Genomic DNA, 19,114 nt, shown 5'->3' with positions numbered 1-19,114 from the left:
CACGGAACAGCCAATCTCCCCTCCTACAGCCGGCGTAATATCATAACTCAAGAGCTGTTTATAAAAGACGACCAAACCGCGGATGTTTTTGCCATCTTGTTGAGTGGTGGCTGGGCTGATTGCACCTCCTCCTCGCTAACGGAGCAAAGAAGAGTGTGTGAACAAGTCTGTTTAATACCTGATCTGTTTTATGGATGCAGAGGCAGACAGAAATAGCACCAATTGTCATAATTACTCTAAGACATGCATTTATGTTGAGATTGTGTCACAGTCATTAGCCAAAATCATGTGTTAAGCGGAGTTCAATGAACTAATGAATGATTCAGTGCGCAGAACAGCTCGCACACTAAAATTCATGAATTACTGTGCAAATGACTAGAGGAAAATGACACCGCGTTAGTGAATATCTGCATGATTGTGCAGCGCTTTCACCGCGTCTGCTAGCGCTTTCCATCCGAGCAATTTATTTTCACTTCCACATATATAAATCGCACTGACGCAAGTCGTGTTTTATACATGCCGAATACTTCATTCTGAGCACTAAAAAGGTAAATTAAAAAGCGATAGCCGTAGAGGTCGAAGACGGTCGCTGAAGGGCAGTTGCGCAGAAACGGAGAGCGATGAAAGTGCTGTCACTCAAGTCTCACCTGGTCCCATGGACAGATGATCCCACCGAAGAACATGAAGAGGTAACCCATGGCAACCAGACAGCCCCAGATGAGCAGTGAGAAGAGGCGGAGAAGCTTTTTGAAGATTGACTCAATGCAGACGAGGATGAAGATGGCGAGAAAAATGGCCAGAGTTGTGGGCACGGTCATGATGAAGGCCATGTGCTCCTCCATGGTCTGTGGAAACATAATGACAGTTCATGGCTTATTCATTGAGGCATTCAGTCTGTAATGTGCTGGAAAAGAATAGAAAAGGCATATTCACCTAAATACTGCAAATTTAATACAAAGAAGAACTCTGACCCCAACTCACACTTTGAACCAAAGTTCAGTCTATTATGTCCAAACTTTTCCATTAGCATAATGTGTTTTGTCAAAGTGTATTTTAGCGTTTTACTGCTGAATTATTAATATGGACAATTAACATTTCAAAAAAACATTTTGCACTCAAACTGTTATCGCAGTACCATTATATTGGGTTTGTGCTCATAGAATGTAATCGAATCAACTAATGTGCATTAAAGCCAACATGAAACCCATTTCACTTCCATTAAGTGGTGTATTTTTGAGTGAAACAGGATATGCAATGAAAATACAAGGAAAAGTGAAAAGTCAGCATCCCAAAAAAAAAGTATCCACATGTACAAAGTCATATGATAGCTTTACACAAGAAACAGATGGAAATTTATATCACTAGGTTGATTCTGATGGTAATTGTTTCTCATGGTGATTTTATTGCCGTCCAAATCCAGAATGCCATTTTCCCCCAACCACCTGCATAAGAGTCCCCTGTCCGAATTACCTGCTGTTTTTTTGACAAACACTAAGGTCTGAATTCACATCTCTGAGTTTACAAGAAGAAATTGATTCAAAATGAACAGTTTAGTGAAGTCTAGTGAATGCAAGAAGAGCATTTGTGTTTAAAAAGTATGTACATTTTTATTTATTTTTTAGAAAATGGCCAATCGTTTCCGCTAGATAAGACCCTTATTCCTTGGCTGAGATTGCGTAGAGCCCTTTGAAGCTGCACTGAAACTGTAGTCTCGCGTAGCCAGACCTTCAGACTAGGAGTGGGCGATATGGCAAAAATATCATTTTTTTCAGAAATATCATGATTTTATTAGGATTCTTTGTCATGTTGATTTTATTATTTTGCAAGTTGTCTGAGCAGTACAGCCAAACTCATTTCCCTATTGTTAAACCAAAGTCTTACACAGTAATAAAATATAAAATAAAAAGAATGTTTAGGCCAAAGTGGATATGACTTCCTTCTTTCAGATGAATGCAATCTGAGGTATATTAAAAATAATCCTGGCACTCCCAAGCTTTACAACAGCATATACTCGTGTTTCAGTATATCAGTACAAAACAAGTCCAATAAAGTGCATTCATCCAAACCAATGTTTTTGTAAGAACAATATCCATATTTAAAACGTAAGAATCACTTTAATCTAGCTTGCGCTAACAGTTGTACACGGAACTTGCTGCTTTGGGAAGGGGACTAAAACTCTAAGCTGTTCCACCAATCGCAACACAGTGGGATCACTAACCAATCACAACACATTTTGTTTTTCTGAAGGTGGACCTTCATCAAACCTGGAAATAATCAAGCCATTTTTTGCCAGGTTGGGGAGAAAGCTATTGTAATAATGTAAATTATGTGAAAAATAATGCACTTTTCGAACCACCGAGCATGAGAGCATGTTCTAATGCACCCCCAAAACGAAATAAAGACTTTGTAAAAGAGCAATAATAGGACTCCTTTGAAGACCGCGACACATAAATCCCCCTCGAAATCCTTTACACTTCAATCAGTCAGAAGACGACTTTAAAACTTCTGAAGGGTTTCCAGCTAAGCGCGCCGTATGCATCACAATTTCAGCCAGCGGTTCATGGGCATGACATCTGAGGCAGAGACTACTGAATCTGCAACCTGTTGATCCCCATTGAAGTGCACTATATGGAGAAAAATCCTAGAATCTTTTTTGGAAACATTTTGGAATTACATGGGGGTGAGTAAATGATCAGGAATTTTTATTCAGAAGTTAACTAAACCTTTAAAGGTCCACTGAAATGTTTAAACCACATTGCATTATTCTATGTGTTGATATAACTTCATCTGAAACAGGAAGAAAGGGTGCAACATCATTTTTTTAACATTTTTCCTAAATAGCCAATAGCGTTTTGTATACAGTGGGTACGGAAAGTATTCAGACCCCCTTAAATGTTTCACTCTTTGTTATATTGCAGCCATTTGCTGAAATCATTTAAGTTCATTTTGTTCCTCATTAATGTACACACAGCACCCCATATTGACAGAAAAACACAGAATTGTTGACATTTTTGCAGATTTATTAAAAAAGAAAAACTGAAATATCACATGGTCCTAAGTATTCAGACCCTTTGCTGTGATACTCATATATTCAACTCAGGTGCTGTCCATTTCTTCTACCATAAAGTATCTGTTGCACTTTGCATGCACATGCATGCATATTTATTACTGAAAAAAAAAAACTGTTGGAAAGTATTTACAAGAACAATATTTCATAACTTCTCTACCACAGAGTGTGAGCTCTGTGGTGGAGCTTGTTAAGAACAAAAAGAAGAAAGAGCACATAAACATGTTAAATGGGTCATTATTATGGCAACAGGTATGCAATACAGTTTTAAAATATGTATACATATATACATAAAAATACAAACCAAGCAGCTTTATGTTTACTTTATGTAAATAAGAGGTTGCATTAAGTTATTTCTGTTAATCTTCACATTTTTAATGACATCCATCATTTTGAGAGAAAAAATGCAGGACTACAGTGCAACTATAGTGCATGTATCTTGCTATTTTTAAACAGGAGATTTAAATAATCAGATAATAAATAGGATAATATTAAATATGAAGGTATTCTTATTATTCAAAGCATTTGGCATTTTATTTACAACACACAATCATGCAACTGGCCACGTGAGCAGCACATTCCAGGTTTGTAGTATCACAGAAACTTCAGAAAAATCAGTGTTTTATCACTGAGCTGCCATGTAAATTTATTTTCACAGATGCCCACATGAGAAACAATTACCATTCAAATAGGGCTATTAACTGATAATACTCCTCTCCACTTTTATAATTTGTGAATTAAGCATTCAGACTGTTTTTTTTTAAACTGAATAAACTGATTCATTTAAAAGAAAACGTTTGCAGTCATTTAAAACATTGTTAATGTCACTGAAAAGGGTGACTTAAGCTCCCCAAGGCTGCATTTATTTGGTCAAAATACAGTGAAAACAGTAATATTACATTTGAAATATTATTACAATTTAAAATAACTGTTTTCTATTTGCGAAATGTTTTGAAATGTGATTTATTTTTGGCCTCAAAAAGATTTTTTAATGTTCTCATGTTCACATATGCTGCATTTAATTTGATGAAGAACATAGTAGAGGAGTTTTAAAATGTAATTTATTCCTGTGATCAAAGCAGAATTTTCAGCATCATTACTCAAGTCTTTAGTGTCACATGATCTTACAGAAATCATTCTGATATGCTGATTTGCTGCTCAAGAAACTTTCCTATTATCAATGTTAAAACACTTTGATGAATAGAAAGTTCAAAATAATAGCATTCATGTGAAATAATGATCTTTTGTAACATTATCAATGTCTTTACTGCCACTTTCAATTACTAATTTCTTTTTAAAAAAATCAAACTGACCATGTTTATGGTGCTTCTGTGTTGTTTTTGACACTTGAGGGTCTACAGTAGTCTGTAGTAATTGTAACTGAATGGAAAAGAGCTTTGGAATGATATGAGGTTGAGTAAATTATTTATTTTTGGTAGTACTATTCCTTTAAAACAGTAAACATGGTCAATTTAATTTCATGCTGACTTCAAAAAGTCAAACCTTGACCTTTCATAAAATCTATTTCTACCTTAAGCTCTCGTCACCATTGGGTAATTCTCTGTTTGACTGTGCAAGAGTGTGAGGGACTTACAGTCTAGACTTACAGTCACAGCTCAAAGTAACACACTCGCAGCCTGTTCATCTACTGCAGACGGAGACCGAAATAGACAGAGCTGCGGCAGGAGGGTACAGTCAGAGGAGAGAATTTTAATAACTACATTATAGCTACATTATCTATGCAGATTTATTGGAGATGACTCATGACATATGCCACGGAGGGTTTATTACTGGTTGAATCCAGCAAAGACGACTTCATCCTCTCGGCATCATTAAAGCTATTCAACAAAAAAAAAATATCACAGATTACAACCACACAATTCAGTTCAGGTAGTAATTATTAATTTGAGGAGTGTGTGTGTGTGGTTTGTACAGGTACTGTGGATGTGGGCAATGTGGTATTGCACCATCGGATTGGATGACTGTGTGTGTGTGTGTTTTGTGAATGATGAGAGAGCATTGAGCTGGCAAACTCACAGTAATTTAATGCCTGTACCACAGAATGACTCACCAGCCATTAGAGGAGACACCCCAGGGAGTACTACAAATTCAAGGGAACTCTGGCACACAGATCGAATCTCAATGAACTCTTGGGGAACACACCCTTTCTGTTTCCATTAGCTACAGACAGACAGAGAAGTGCCCACACCTGCTTCACTTTTTAATGCATTGAAATAACTCAACATTGATTATTATAACTTAATATTGAAACTGTAAGGAAGTGTAGTGATGCTTCCTTGTGAAAAAGTTGCTGTCACAAAGTTAGGGAGTTCAGAGTGCATTGATAGATGTTTGCTTAGATGTTCTAGGTGATTGTTGCAGGCTTAAGTCAACAGAGTGCTGCAGGGAGGATGTATTTTTGTAGGCCAAAACCTGGAAGCGTGAACTTGGATCCATCATCATGAAGCCAATCGGTTTTTAATGGGATATGGGTTAAATCCTAAAATAATATCTGTGGTGAACACAAGCTCAACATATTTTCATGTTTCACTCTACAACATAAAATACATTGGTAAGACTTCAAGTGTAAAAATTTTTTAAAAGCTTTTATTTTTCTAATTTTTACTCTACTCATTAGTGGCTTTCACAGCCTCACTCTGTTTATAATCACACTCTTGCAAACTATTCTAATGTTTAAAAAAAAGACTGAAATCATTTTTAGAAGCACCGGCATAGTATGGCTTCTACATCTGACAATTGATCGATTACTGGGGTTCAAGCGCTTTAAGGCATTTAAGCACATATATAAATCAATCATATAAATCAATGATCAGGTAATTTATATTGGCCATAGAAATATGATGTTTTTTAATTGTTTATGACTGTTATAGCAGCAGCTGTGGTCTAATCTCCTTAAAACTTTGCATGCTTGTTAAGAATCACCTGTTGCATGTACTCATCGGGTTTTGTGAAGTTTTGAGCTTTCCTTTGGGATTTATAGGCTTTTGGGTATACTTGGACAGGCCCCTTTTCTAAGTGATCCCATTATAGCTGTTACAGAGAGACGTGAGACAGGCGGATCCATTTGCAGGCTTTATTTACAGATGTGGTCAAACAGGCAAAAGGTCGGGCAAACGGTAAACAGATACAACGAAGGCAAAACACCAGAGTAGTCCAGACGGGCGAGAGTCAAAACACTAGCGAACGTAATCCTAATAGGCCGAGACAAAGAGTATTCCAGAGGTCAGGCGGTGGGTCGACAAACAGACGGGAGAACAAGGAAACAAGACTAGAAAAACAAGGATAACGCGTTGTACAGTAGCTATGCTAAACCAATACGCGGCAGGGAGTGAATGAAATGGGCTAGTATTTATATGGCAGGTGATTGGCTGAGGGTGAAAGGGCAAAGAGAAACAAAGACACATGGGAAATGAAGTCCAAAATAGTGAGTGACAGTCAGCGTGATGAACGGGTGACCTCCGGTGGTGAACAGATGACAGGACACAGGCAGAGTTTGTAACATAGCCCCCAACCCCCCCCAAGGGGGGTGGAGCGGAGGCGGAATAGGGGGAGGGATGGAGGGCCAGGGCCATGTGAGGGTGAAGGACCTAGGGACTGAGGCAGGGCTGGCAGATTAGGGAACCAGGGCGGAGCCAGCAGGAGAGGGAGAACTAAGCCCGCAAAGAAACGAAGATCCCCATGGTGGAGTGGAAGACCACCAGAGCCAAACAGAAGCCCTCCATGGTGGCGCAGACGGAGCAGAGGTCCACCAGGGCGCCGCAGACGGAGCAGGAGCCCACCAGGGCGGCATAAATGGTTCACATACAGCCTCCATGGCCATAACAAGGCAGACAGGAACTTCAGGAACGGCCTCCATAGCCATGACAGAGACGACAGGGAGCCCACACACTCAAAATGGCGATGGCCATCGTGGGCAGTGCTGTGGTTAATGGGAGGCACACCGGGTTTGAGGGTGTAAGGCTTGGAAGCATAGGCTCTGCGTGGCTTGAGGGCGTCGGTTCTGCGGGTATGCCTGCAGCCCACACTGACACTAAAGGAGGGTCCATTATGCTGGCAATCAAGACATTCCGAGGCTCTGGCAGATCAGACGAGGCGTGGCGTGGCTCAAGACGCTCACGCGAGAAGTGACTTGGCTCTGGACGCTCGGGCGAGACGTGACTTGGCTCTGGAAGCTCGGGTGAACGTGTGACCTTGCTTGACCTTGAAGGAGCAACTGTGACTTGACTTGGTTTTAGTGGAACAGCTGTGAATTGACCTGGCTTGGCTGGAACAGCTGTGGCTTGACTTGATTCAGGAGGTACTGTACGACAGGGAGCCCACACACTCAAAATGGCGATGGCCATCGTGGGCAGTGCTGTGGTTAATGGGAGGCACACCGGGTTTGAGGGTGTAAGGCTTGGAAGCATAAGCTCTGCGTGGCTTGAGGGCGTCGGTTCTGCGGGTATGCCTGCAGCCCACACTGACACTAAAGGAGGGTCCATTATGCTGGCAATCAAGACATTCCGAGGCTCTGGCAGATCAGACGAGGCGTGGCGTGGCTCAAGACGCTCACGTGAGAAGTGACTTGGCTCTGGACGCTCGGGCGAGACGTGACTTGGCTCTGGAAGCTCGGGTGAACGTGTGACCTTGCTTGACCTTGAAGGAGCAACTGTGACTTGACTTGGTTTTAGTGGAACAGCTGTGACTTGACCTGGCTTGGCTGGAACAGCTGTGGCTTGACTTGATTCAGGAGGTACTGTAGTGCCTCTGCAGGTGCTGCTGTTACTTGCTTGGATTCTGGAAGTGTTGAGATGTCTTGACTTGACTGAGGGTGTGAAACTCTGTCTTGGCTTGACTCAGGGAGTGCTGCTGGGTCTTGACTTGACTCAGGAAGTGAGGCTGGGTCTTGACTTGACTCAGGAAATGAGGCTGGGTCTTGACTTGACTCAGGAAGTGAGGCTGGGTCTTGTCTTGACTCAGGAAGTGAGGCTGGGCCTTTACTTGACTCTGAAGGAACAGCTGCTGTGATGTAACTTGACTTTGTAGAAACAGCAATTGGGACATGGCTTGACTTTGCAGGAACAACAGCTATGACGTGGCTTGATTTGGCAGGAACAGCAGCTGTGACGTGACTTGACTTGTCAGGAACAGCGGCTGCGATGTGACTTGACTTGGCAAGAACAGCGGCTGTGACGCTAGCGAGCACCGGCTTGGCTGAAGTGATGCTAGTGGGCGATGGCTTGGCTGACTTGGCGTTAGCAGGCGCTGGCTTGGCTGACGTGGCGTTAGCGGGCGCTGACTTGGCTGACTTCGCTGACTTGGCTGACGTGGCGTTAGCGGGCGCTGGCTTGGTTGACGGGGCGTTGGCGGTCGCTGGCTTGACTGCTATTTTGGGTGCAGGCTATGGCGTGGTGGCCATCTTTGCGACAGGCTCCGGTGTGGCGGCCATCTTTGCGACAGGCTCTGGCGTGGCGGCCATCTTTGCGACAGGCTCCGGCGTGGCGGCCATCTTTGCGACAGGCTCTGGCGTGGCGGCCATCTTTGCGACAGGCTCTGGCGTGGCGCCATCTTGGGCGTTGCGGCCATCTTGTGAGCAGACTCTGGAAGGGCAGCCATCTTGTGAACGGACTCTGGAAGGGCGGCCATCTTGTGAGCAGGCTCTGGAAGGGCAGCCATCTTGTGAACGGACTCTGGAAGGGCGGCCATCTTGTGAGTAGGCACTGGAAGGGCGGCCATCTTGTGAGCAGGGTCTGGAAGTTCAGCTGGAGCTTTAACTTTACTTAACTCAGGAACTGCAGCAGAGATGATACTTGACTCAGGAACTGAAGCTTTAACTTTACTTGACTCTGCAGGAACAGCGGCTGTGAAGTGATTTGACTTTGCGGGAGCAGCTTCTGGAAGAGTGGCCATGATGGGTGCAGACATGACATAAGACATTGGTCGTGGCTTGGTTGAAGTTAACTTTAAGAGACTGACTGTTCGAACTGACAGCAGTGGTGGGTCCTCCAAGCTGGATACTAGTCTCTGATAAGCTGACGTGATGTGAGGGATAGATGCTGCAGCCGCCATTTTGTGTTCGTGGTCCGGCGCGACCGCCATTTTGTGATCGCAGCCCGGCGCGGACGCTATTTCACTCGCGGGTGTCATCATCTGAGTTGCGACCAGTCCATTAGAATGACCGGGGGCATGTGAGTGATTAAACTTCGCGGCCGTCGTTACCGTGATGTCGCGTTCTTCCTCCGTGACACCTATGGTGAAGGACGAGCCGACGCAAAGCAAGGCATAGTCTATGAAATCACTAAGTGACGAGCATGGACCCTCGCGAATAAGCTGAGACTTAAGCGGTTGATTCACACCTTCAAGTCTATCAGCACACAGTCCGGCAGATCAGAATGATAAACAACGTCCAAATATTGCTCAATGTAGCCCTCGAGTGATCGTGTGCCCTGCTCGAGGGCTAACAACAGTTTAGCCGTGTCCATACCTGGCCAAAGTCCATGTGAAGGGCCGCTGGATCCTGGTTTGGCCGAGTATTCTGTTACAGAGAGACGTGAGACAGGCGGTCCAATTGCAGGCTTTATTTACAGACGTGGTCAAACAGGCAGAAGGTCGGGCAAACGGTAAACAGATACAACGAAGGCAAAACACCAGAGTAGTCCAGACAGGCGAGGGTCAAAACACTAGCGAACGTAATCCTAATAGGCCGAGACAAAGAGTATTCCAGAGGCCAGGCGGTAGGTCGACAAACAGACGGGAGAACAAGGAAACAAGACTAGAAAAACAAGGATAACGCGTTGTACAGTAGCTATGCTAAACCAATACTTGGCAGGGAGTGAATGAAATGGGCTAGTATTTATATGGCAGGTGATTGGCTGAGGGTGAAAGGGCAAAGAGAAACAAAGACACATGGGAAATGAAGTTGAAAATAGTGAGTGACAGTCAGTGTGATGAACGGGTGACCTCCGGTGGTGAACAGATGACAGGACACAGGCAGAGTTTGTAACAATGGCTTCCCAAAGGTAAATTTCAACATTTTTTCTGATAATTATTGACCTAGAGAATCCAGAAAATTTACTGCAGTGTTTTTTTTTTTACAGATTCCAGATTGTGAAAAACCTAAGACTAGTTCGTAAAAGTAGGTTTTTATGTATCTTAAGCATTTAACAAACAATTTGATTGACAGCAGTGGTTCTAGAGGTAAAGTTGTCCAGAATTACGAGTTCTATCGTATGGTATGAATATCGTGTATTTGTGTGAAGTACTGTGCAATTTACAATTGTTTGAAAGATGCAATATCATCCCCCAGTGGTCAATATCTTTCAACTTTCTCACAGAGCTTTAGGGTCATAAGTCAAACCGTCAGCTGTTAACCTTGTCTAATAGGATCAAATTCATCTATGCCAGCCCTGTTTTTTTGAGATATGCAAACGTCCTTATAAACACGTGTGGCACTTTGGACCAAGACTGTGCACAGCGATTTTCATGTTGATAGGACAAACGGTTGCATAGTTATTGTCATTTTTATGTTTTTCCCCTCTTATAGTACCACCAAGTGGCCAAGCTCTGAGATTTCTGTCCTGTGACCTCAGACTGAACTCTTACATAAGTGTTCTGAGTTTGGCAAAGATATCTCATTCTGTTCAGGACTTATATAGGCATTTTAATAAAAGTGGCCTTGCCCATTTGTAAAGTTTTTGCGCCCCTTTGCGACAGTCAAAAGTTTAACTTTTTTTGATAATTATTGATATTCACTCTCCAGAGAATCTTTCTGCACTGGTTTGGCTCTGACTAGGCAAAAAACATAGGACTAGTTTGCAAAAGTAGGATTTTCAAAAAATCCAAAATACCCCCAAATTTTGCCAGGCTCACGATTAAATCTGAGCTATGTGTTTTTTCTGGCATGAGCCAAGGATTGACCACATTGAACATATTTACCTATAATACGTTTTTGCTGAAGTACTTGTTTAAAGGGGATAATCTGCCCAGATATTCTCTCTACATGCCATTCCAGCTGTATATGACTTTCTTTCTTTAGATAAACACAAAGATTTTTAGAAAAATAATCCATCTCTATCCACCTTTTTCCGCCTGACTGAAATTATGGTTTATGTTTCTGGTCTCTGGTGTTTGTGTCAAATTACTGTAACATGTTTTATAAAGCACTTGCCACCATATTTTCATCACTTTACAGTGTTGCAATGACCGTCTTTTTGCAGTAACCCACTTCTCATAGTTTATTGAGTGGGTAGATGACATGAAGCAGATGAACGTTTTTTGTTCATATCTGATTGGAATCTGATTTAAATGATTGACTGTCCACACTGTATATCACAACTGTTCAATTCTGATTTGTGTGTCTGTGGCGCTTTTTCATTGAACTGAATATCTGCATTGGTCTCTATAGCAATGACATTGCATTGGTATGCTTATGCTAAAAACAACAATAAGAGCAATACAGTTTGCAGCACAGATGTTGTCTTCCAACATGACAACATGTTGCCATTGCACTGGATTATATTACACTTTATGAGGCAGCGCAGAAATGAAGGAAGCTGATTTTGAGATCCATCTTTTCACACTGAGGACAACTGAGGGACTCCCTGGTGAAAAAAACAGCTTAAACCAGCCTAGGCTGGTTGGCTGGTTTCAGCTGGTCAGCAGGCTGGTTTTAGAGGGGTTTTGGCCACTTTCCCAGAACAGCTTCAAGAACAGCTGTTCAGGACAAACAAGGGACTCATGAACAGCTATCAATAAACCAAAAACAAAGCTTTGGATCAGCAGGTAACAACACGGTATTAAGAATCAAGGGTATGTAAACTTTTGAACGGGGTCATTTTTTATAAATTCAACTATTATTTTCTATTGTGGACTATAAGTAAATATCTTTTATCTGAAACATTTTATTCAGGTCAGTACTAAACAAACAATAACATGCATTTTGTATGATCCCTCTTATTTTGGTAAAATAATGAACATTTTACAGATTCTGAAAGAGGGCTGTAAACTTTTAGACCTCAACTGTAGTGTGAGAACGTGAAAAAGCTAGGCCAAATCCGACCTGAGCAGTCAGACTGATATGGATTTTTAAACCACATATGAGTTCATGTGATTTCAGACTTGCTAAATATGATCTGATTCCAATCGGATATGCACTAAAATCAGATTTGGACTGACAGTCTGAACAAAGCAAGAGTCTTCTAAAGCAATTGATAAGCTTGTGTAAGAAAAATACTAATATTTTAAACCTTTTGAATATACCATTGTTTCCAGCCAACTCTCATATGCACATTTCAATTATTAGTTTTTGAAGTGTCAACTTATGAGGTCCCACACACTTGCATTATATGGATTCACAGAGGTGTTCATCTGGAGATAGACAGTCATAAACATCTGGGATGACATGAGGGTGAGTAAATAAGAAAATGTTCATTTTTGTGTGGAGATCTCTTAGACAAGGAAACAAAAATATCAGTGAAGAACACACTGGAGTTACGAAATGTGATGTGTAAAGAACAAGAAAAATCAAGGTAAATATCACTTGCCAACAGAAATGTTGCGTATAATTTACAATCAAGCTGTAATTTTGCCAAATCATGACAAATGTGAAAGTATCCATCATCTAAACCAAAGAGTTTGACATTTATTATTCATCCACCATAGTCATTTCTGTCAAAGACAATACAAAATATCATTTTAGATGGGGTGGAACATTTTCAAAAACTAAACAAAACCAGAATATAAAATAATCCTATTTTACACAATAAATAATGTTTAGCAAGGTTTTGAAAAGTACTTTTGTACCTTATTTACACCTTAAGGGTGGATATTAGTACCTTTAAAGGTACCACTGATGTCTAGCATCATGCATGTCACTAGCATAAATGTTTGAGTTATGCACCAAGGGTTATATTAAGGTTTGTTTAAACCCTTGTATATGCAGTAATAATGCTTGCCTTAGAAAACACCATTAACAGTGTGCACCCATCTGCCAATCCCCTTCCTCTTTCCAGGGTAATTATAATTACATGTCTATATCAAAGTGCAGATTCACTGCCTACATGATTAGCCTTAAAATCCCCATTTTAGAGCCATTCCCATCAGCCCTTCTCCTACCAGTTCTCCTACTCTCATCACTCTTTCATCCCTCACAGCATGAATCAGACTTGGCTCCTATCAGTCTCTTTTCTTCACGCTATCAAGGGCCAGAGCTCATATGGCCAGCTGATTGTACATTTGAGCCCATTTAAATCCATTTAACTCGCGCCACAAAGGCAGAGAGACACACACATCGGGGTGCTTTGTTACAGCGCTATCCCTTCCACAGGCACTTCCTGTTCATTTGTCTGCCTGTTTCAGTTTAATGTGAGTTTGTGTGTGTTTACTGTGGTTTTGCAGCCCTGCAGACTTGCTGATGGGACAAAATGTAAAACATGCCACTCACCGTCAGCAGAAAGCAAACTTACACCAGACTCACATTCTCATGTATTTTTAACTCTCAAAACAGGGCCACGCTTGCATTATCTCACAACTGCAGTGCAAAAAATAAAGAAAACGAAAAGAAAATCAATTCTTGAAGTCTCGTGTGTATATTATTTCAATGCTGTGCAACTGTAATTTTTGGAACGCTACAGAGTCATGCATTTTTCATATTTTCTCTTATTATTCTTTCAAAGTACTGACACTCATCTCACAGAAGCATCTATCACAGCTTGCTCATCAGTTCTGTATCTGTTTTTACACTCAGCTTCAAAATAAAAGAGAGATACCGTGGCACAAAAAGATTTGGATACATCTTGCACACTTAAAGGAATAGATCCCCCAAAAATGAAAATTTGCAGCAAATTTAGTCACCCTCAGGCTATTTAAGATGTACAGTCAAGCCTGAAATTAATCATACCACTGGCAAATTCTGACTTTAAGTTACTTTTATTCAACCAGCAATTTTTTGCTGAATGACACAGGCTTCTCCCAAAAGATAAAAAGACGATGTACAAGAGGCATCATTGGATCAATTGGATTTAAGTCAGCCTTCAACCCTATGAACACCATCCCCACTGTCAAACATGGTGATGGGAATCTAATGTTTTGGGGACCAGGGAACCTAATCTCAGTAAACGGCACCATGAAAAAGGAGCAATACATCAAATTTCTCAACAACAACATCAGGCAGTCTGCAGAGAAACTTGGCCTTGGGCACCAGTGGACATTTCAGCACGACAATGACTCAAAACACACAGCAAAAGTGGTTAGCAGACAAAAACATTAATGTTTTGCAGTGGCCCAGTCAGAATCCTGACTTAAATCCAATTGAGAATCTGTGGAGGGAGCTAAAGATCAGGGTGATGGCAAGGAGACCCTTCAACCTGAAAGAGTTGGAGCTCATTGCTAAAGATGAATGGGCAAAAATACCAGTGGAGACATGCAAAAAGCTGCTCAGCAATTATAGGAAGTGTTTGATTGCTGTAATAGCCATATTGATTATTGAGAAGGGTATGAATAATTTTGGACATGCCACTTTTTGTTCAAATGTAAATAAAAGATGAGTAATATTTTTTTCCACAATGATGCCTCTTGTACACCGTCTTATCTTTTGAGAGAAGCCTGTGTCATTTCCTGTCAAAAAAACTTGCTGGTTGAATAAAAGTATGAATAAATTCGGGCTTGACTGTAAATGTGTTGGTTTCTTCATTAAAAACAGATTTGGAGAAATTTAGCACCACATCACTTGCTCACCAATGGAACCTCTGTAGTGAATAGGTGCCGTCAGAATGAGAGTCCAAACAGCTGATAAAAACATAACAATAATCCACAAGTATGACTTCAGTCCATTAATTAGAAAGTGAAAAGATGTTTGTTTGTTAGAAACAAATCAATCATTAAGAAAATGATTTTGGCCAAAATACAGTCTATAGTCCATAATACAATAACGCTCTCTCCAGTGAAAAAGTCCATTTCATGTTGTCCTCTCAAATAAAAATTAACTAACATGTGTTGTTTTGGACTGTTTTCGCTTGTAAACAGTGCTTGATCTGTGCATATTTCTCTTCTGATTCAGACAAAATGACTTTTCATTACAGAAAGCCATATTTTTATCAAGAAGCAATGTTTTGAAGTTAAAAATGCTTCAAATGTGGATTTGTTTCTCACAAACATGCAAATTTTGACCTCACAAGGCGTTCATTGATGGACTTGATTGACTTGGTGTGGATTATTGTAATGTTTTTATCAGCTGTTTGGACTCTCATTCTGACGGCACTCATTCACTGCAGAGGATCCATTGGTGAGCAAGTGATGTAATGCTACATATCCTATGAAGAAACAAACTCATCTATTTCTTGGATGGAAGTTGGAAGTACATTTTCCTATTTTGGTGAAATATTTCTTTAAAAATTCATGAAAGCTGCTTTATTATTTCTTTGGTTTAAAAAAAAAATAAGCACATGACACTCATTTTTTGAGTGGATCTATTTTTTGTTTTCAATAATACAGATGAGCATGGTTTTAATTTCTAAAAAAAAAATTAAAAATAGTAACACTTCTTGATAAAAAATCTTTATTAAGCAGTTTGACAAAATTATTATTAAAAAAATCTCGAAAATTTTTACCAAAACCAATCCAAAATAAATAAATAAATAAATAATTGTCCACCAAATCAATCTTATGTGGTCCAGCGGAGCGGGGGGAAAATGACAAAAATGGTACATAGACAGGACTCCTACAGACCCTCATTATTGTGTTTCAAGGTCAGTAAGCTTAAAACATCAGATGATTTGACCTTTTTATGACAAGCCTAGGTTAGTTTAGACTGTAAAATGTCATGTGGTACAAGCACATACAATTTTATTTAAAATATGTTTTAAAAAGTTTTTTTATTATTATTTAGATGTTTACTCTTGAATCTATTTAAGGTGACATATCATGAAAATCTGTTTTTTTTTTTCTCCCCCCTGCGTTTAAGTGCTATAATCAGGTCTCCGGTGCATCTACCAACCCAGTAAACGTGAAAAAGACAACCTGATCCCACGATGAAAATGTACCTATGGAAACCTTTTTGCAAGATATGTATGCCATGTATGATTTGTAAAATATTTCATGTGAAATGTCGACTGAGTGGCACAAAAAGAGTGTACAGATGAATGTACGTTTATGGGACGTTGGTTTTGCATGTGTCACCACAGTTCTGACTTGAAATGTCCGTTGAGTGGTGCTTCAACTCTAATGCTCTATGACGTTTTTTCAAATTTTCACTTCACAAAATGTGAACTAATGGACTGGAGTGGTGTGGATTATTTGTGGATTATTCCTCGTTTAATATTTTTGACATATTAAAGTCAAATGTTTTTACAGAGGGAATTTTGGGTGTCTCATTTTGTCACTCCACAATTTAGAAAATACTTAGAATGTAATACTTCAAAATGTATATAATAAAGCAAATTATATATGAACAAATCCCTCTGTATAAGCCTTCAGGATATAGACAGGAATAAAAATGTAAAGTTTGTTGTGTGTAAGTGCTACTGAAGTGGAGATTTATGGCTAAGTGTAGGAGAAAAAACTCATTTTGAGAAAACGGCCTTTAAAAATATGTTTTGCAAATGAAATCTATTCACACAAATAGATAAAGTGCAATAGAAGAAACACTTAGCGGTGTCTTTTGGATGTTTTCTTTCTACTAGTCTGAAAAAACACTTTATGAAAAAACTGAAAGCCCAAAATCTCAAACTTGACAGGTGCATGATAAAACAGCATTTTTGCCTGCAGTGTCCCCCCTTTAAAATGACATTAGGACCGATAAACAAAGCAAAAAAGGCTATGAAAAGCATAATTCGTTTGCAGATGCCACTTGGTATGATATTTTGTTTCTAATGCAATGACATTCATACATTTTTAAGTGTGGCTTAAGTGTCATGGCACTTTTTGGTGATGCCAGAAATCACTGTTTGATGTAATAACCTCTTAATCAGGCTCTTCAGCTTTCCTGCACACAGTGACTAGATATATGGCAGCACTTTAAATCTATTTGGTTTGTAAAAAGGTGTGCATTAAACTATAATGCATGTACAAACAACATGTTCATCTTACACTGCATTTCTAATTAACTCATCCAAGCAGGGGCCAACACATTTGTACAGATGCCTTGGAGTGTGTCAACGACCGAATTCAATCAGAGGCACTATAAGCGAATCCTAACGATCGCATGAGCTGGTAAGATCAGCTCAGTGTGACGCTGTCGTCTCCATAACTCACATAATTGATCAACCTGCATGTTCGCTTCAACCCACTCTGCATTATCATATTTCTGCAGTGTTGGCGTCAGATTTATAACATGTTTCCCCACCCTGAGCTCACCCAAATCCTCCTTGAAAATTCTCAAAGACAAGCTATACACAAATGATCCCAGAGCTGTTGAACTGTAACTGAATGGGAGGTTTTTCTTTATGCGCCGACGAAACGGATTGTTGATCGGGAATGTGTTCATGAGCTTGTTTGTGTTTGCTGTTGTAATTGAAGCATCGAGACGATGTGGGTCTGTGGCTCACGTCCAAATAGTCTGTTCCAAGATTTGTCTCTCAGTGTAATTTGAAGAGGTTAGAATGGGAAGGAGTGCAGCCATTAGAAATTAAATATCGCTGGTAAGAGGCTTATCATCAGGATGGGAGAAAATTGTGTGCATTTTTGCCTCACCATTATTGATTAAGATGGTATCAAATGTGTTACACAGCACGTAAATCATTGCCTGGTGGGTTATTATTCATTTTAAGTTATGAATTTGCCAATTAGGAGATGCTTTTTAAAGAGCAGTTTTAAAAAAGGTTCTTCACAGCAACGCCACAGAAGAGCCATTTTTGGTTCCACAAAGAACCGTTCAGTCTTACTTAGCTTTTTATAATCTGAAGAACATTCTTCACCAGAAAGAACCTTTTGTGAAACAGCAAGGTTCTACAGATGTCAAAGGTTCTTTATGGAACATTTCGACAGAAAAAGTTCTTCTGTAGCATCGGGAAGCACCTTTATTTTTTAAGAGTGTATGGGTTTTTTGAAAAAGATCTTTTTTGCAGTTTCTAATGTACCAATCCTTCAGTATAAACAGTCTGCAAAGTTGTTAATCAAAAAAGTGCATTATACATGAAGATATTGTCCATCTAAAGAAAGAGTCGATTTAGAATCGCCTTAACAAGTCGTCATATATTTTCAAATCTTCTGCTTGTTACTGATATATGTCACTGGGTAATACATTAACATAATCCCAACCTGCCTGAGAGAAATGAACACACTGACCTGCCCACAAACACTAAAGCTAATTAGTGTCTTTACATCTGTGTCTCCAAACCACAACCTGTAAGTACGATTGATACGTTATGGGTACATTTTTAAGCGAGCACTGAAAATATCTTTTTTTTTTTTTTTTTGTGCTAATATGTGATGTATAGGGCAGCTTTAGGTTTACAGGTAAACAACAATATTACTGTCTTAATGAATAATTTGCTGTGAACCCCCTATTTCCTAAGAATGTGTCGATTAATGTAGACTATTGTTCTAATTACTTTGTTTAATGATAAAGAATGTAACTTTGACATATTTTAGTTTACAAAATGTTTTGTTTCATTAGTCACGTTAGCACGCAGCTAACGTATTCACCTTTATTGCTTTGTTATGTTTACAGTTTAGAATCTAAACTTTAGCTGTTGGTACGATTCGCTTACGTAAGTGTTAAACAAAATGTTTTTATGTCATTAATTTAAGAATGGATTGGAGCACGGTGTTGCCAGGTTTTCACAACAAAACCCACCCAGTTGCTACTCAAAATTAGCCCAATCGAATTTCAAGGAAGGCTCCTTGTTAAAAAATTGTGTTCCAGGGTGTAAAATACATGCTTTTTGTCGGGGCTCCCCTGGTAAATTTGCATTCCATAGGTTAAATTTGACGTATTTGTGAAATCAAAAACAACCACAGTCTTGGCAACACAGATGGTGGCGCTCACTAACTCGCTCAAGTACTCCTCTTTGCGCAAATCACAACAGGCTTGGCCAGCTGACCAATCAGAGC

At 39.9% G+C, this 19,114-nt stretch overlaps 1 protein-coding gene across 1 annotated transcript in view; it reads right to left on the bottom strand.

The window, feature by feature from the left end:
• Window positions 1-6,590, bottom strand: part of adcy2b (adenylate cyclase 2b (brain)) — a 122,447-nt gene extending 115,857 nt beyond the window's left edge. Inside the window, exons 1-2 of the mRNA XM_073822426.1 lie at window positions 6,522-6,590; window positions 648-845 (exon numbers count right to left, since the gene is read on the bottom strand). Coding sequence (XP_073678527.1) covers window positions 648-845; window positions 6,522-6,590 — 267 coding nt within the window. The remainder of the gene's footprint in view (window positions 1-647; window positions 846-6,521) is intronic.
• Window positions 6,591-19,114: the final 12,524 nt, after the last annotated feature.

Source organism: Garra rufa, chromosome 17 (assembly GCF_049309525.1).
Source record: "Garra rufa chromosome 17, GarRuf1.0, whole genome shotgun sequence".
In the NCBI taxonomy this organism is placed as follows: domain Eukaryota; kingdom Metazoa; phylum Chordata; class Actinopteri; order Cypriniformes; family Cyprinidae; genus Garra; species Garra rufa.
Note: the sequence above shows the minus strand (reverse complement) of the source record. Positions and strands in the feature narration are given on the sequence as shown.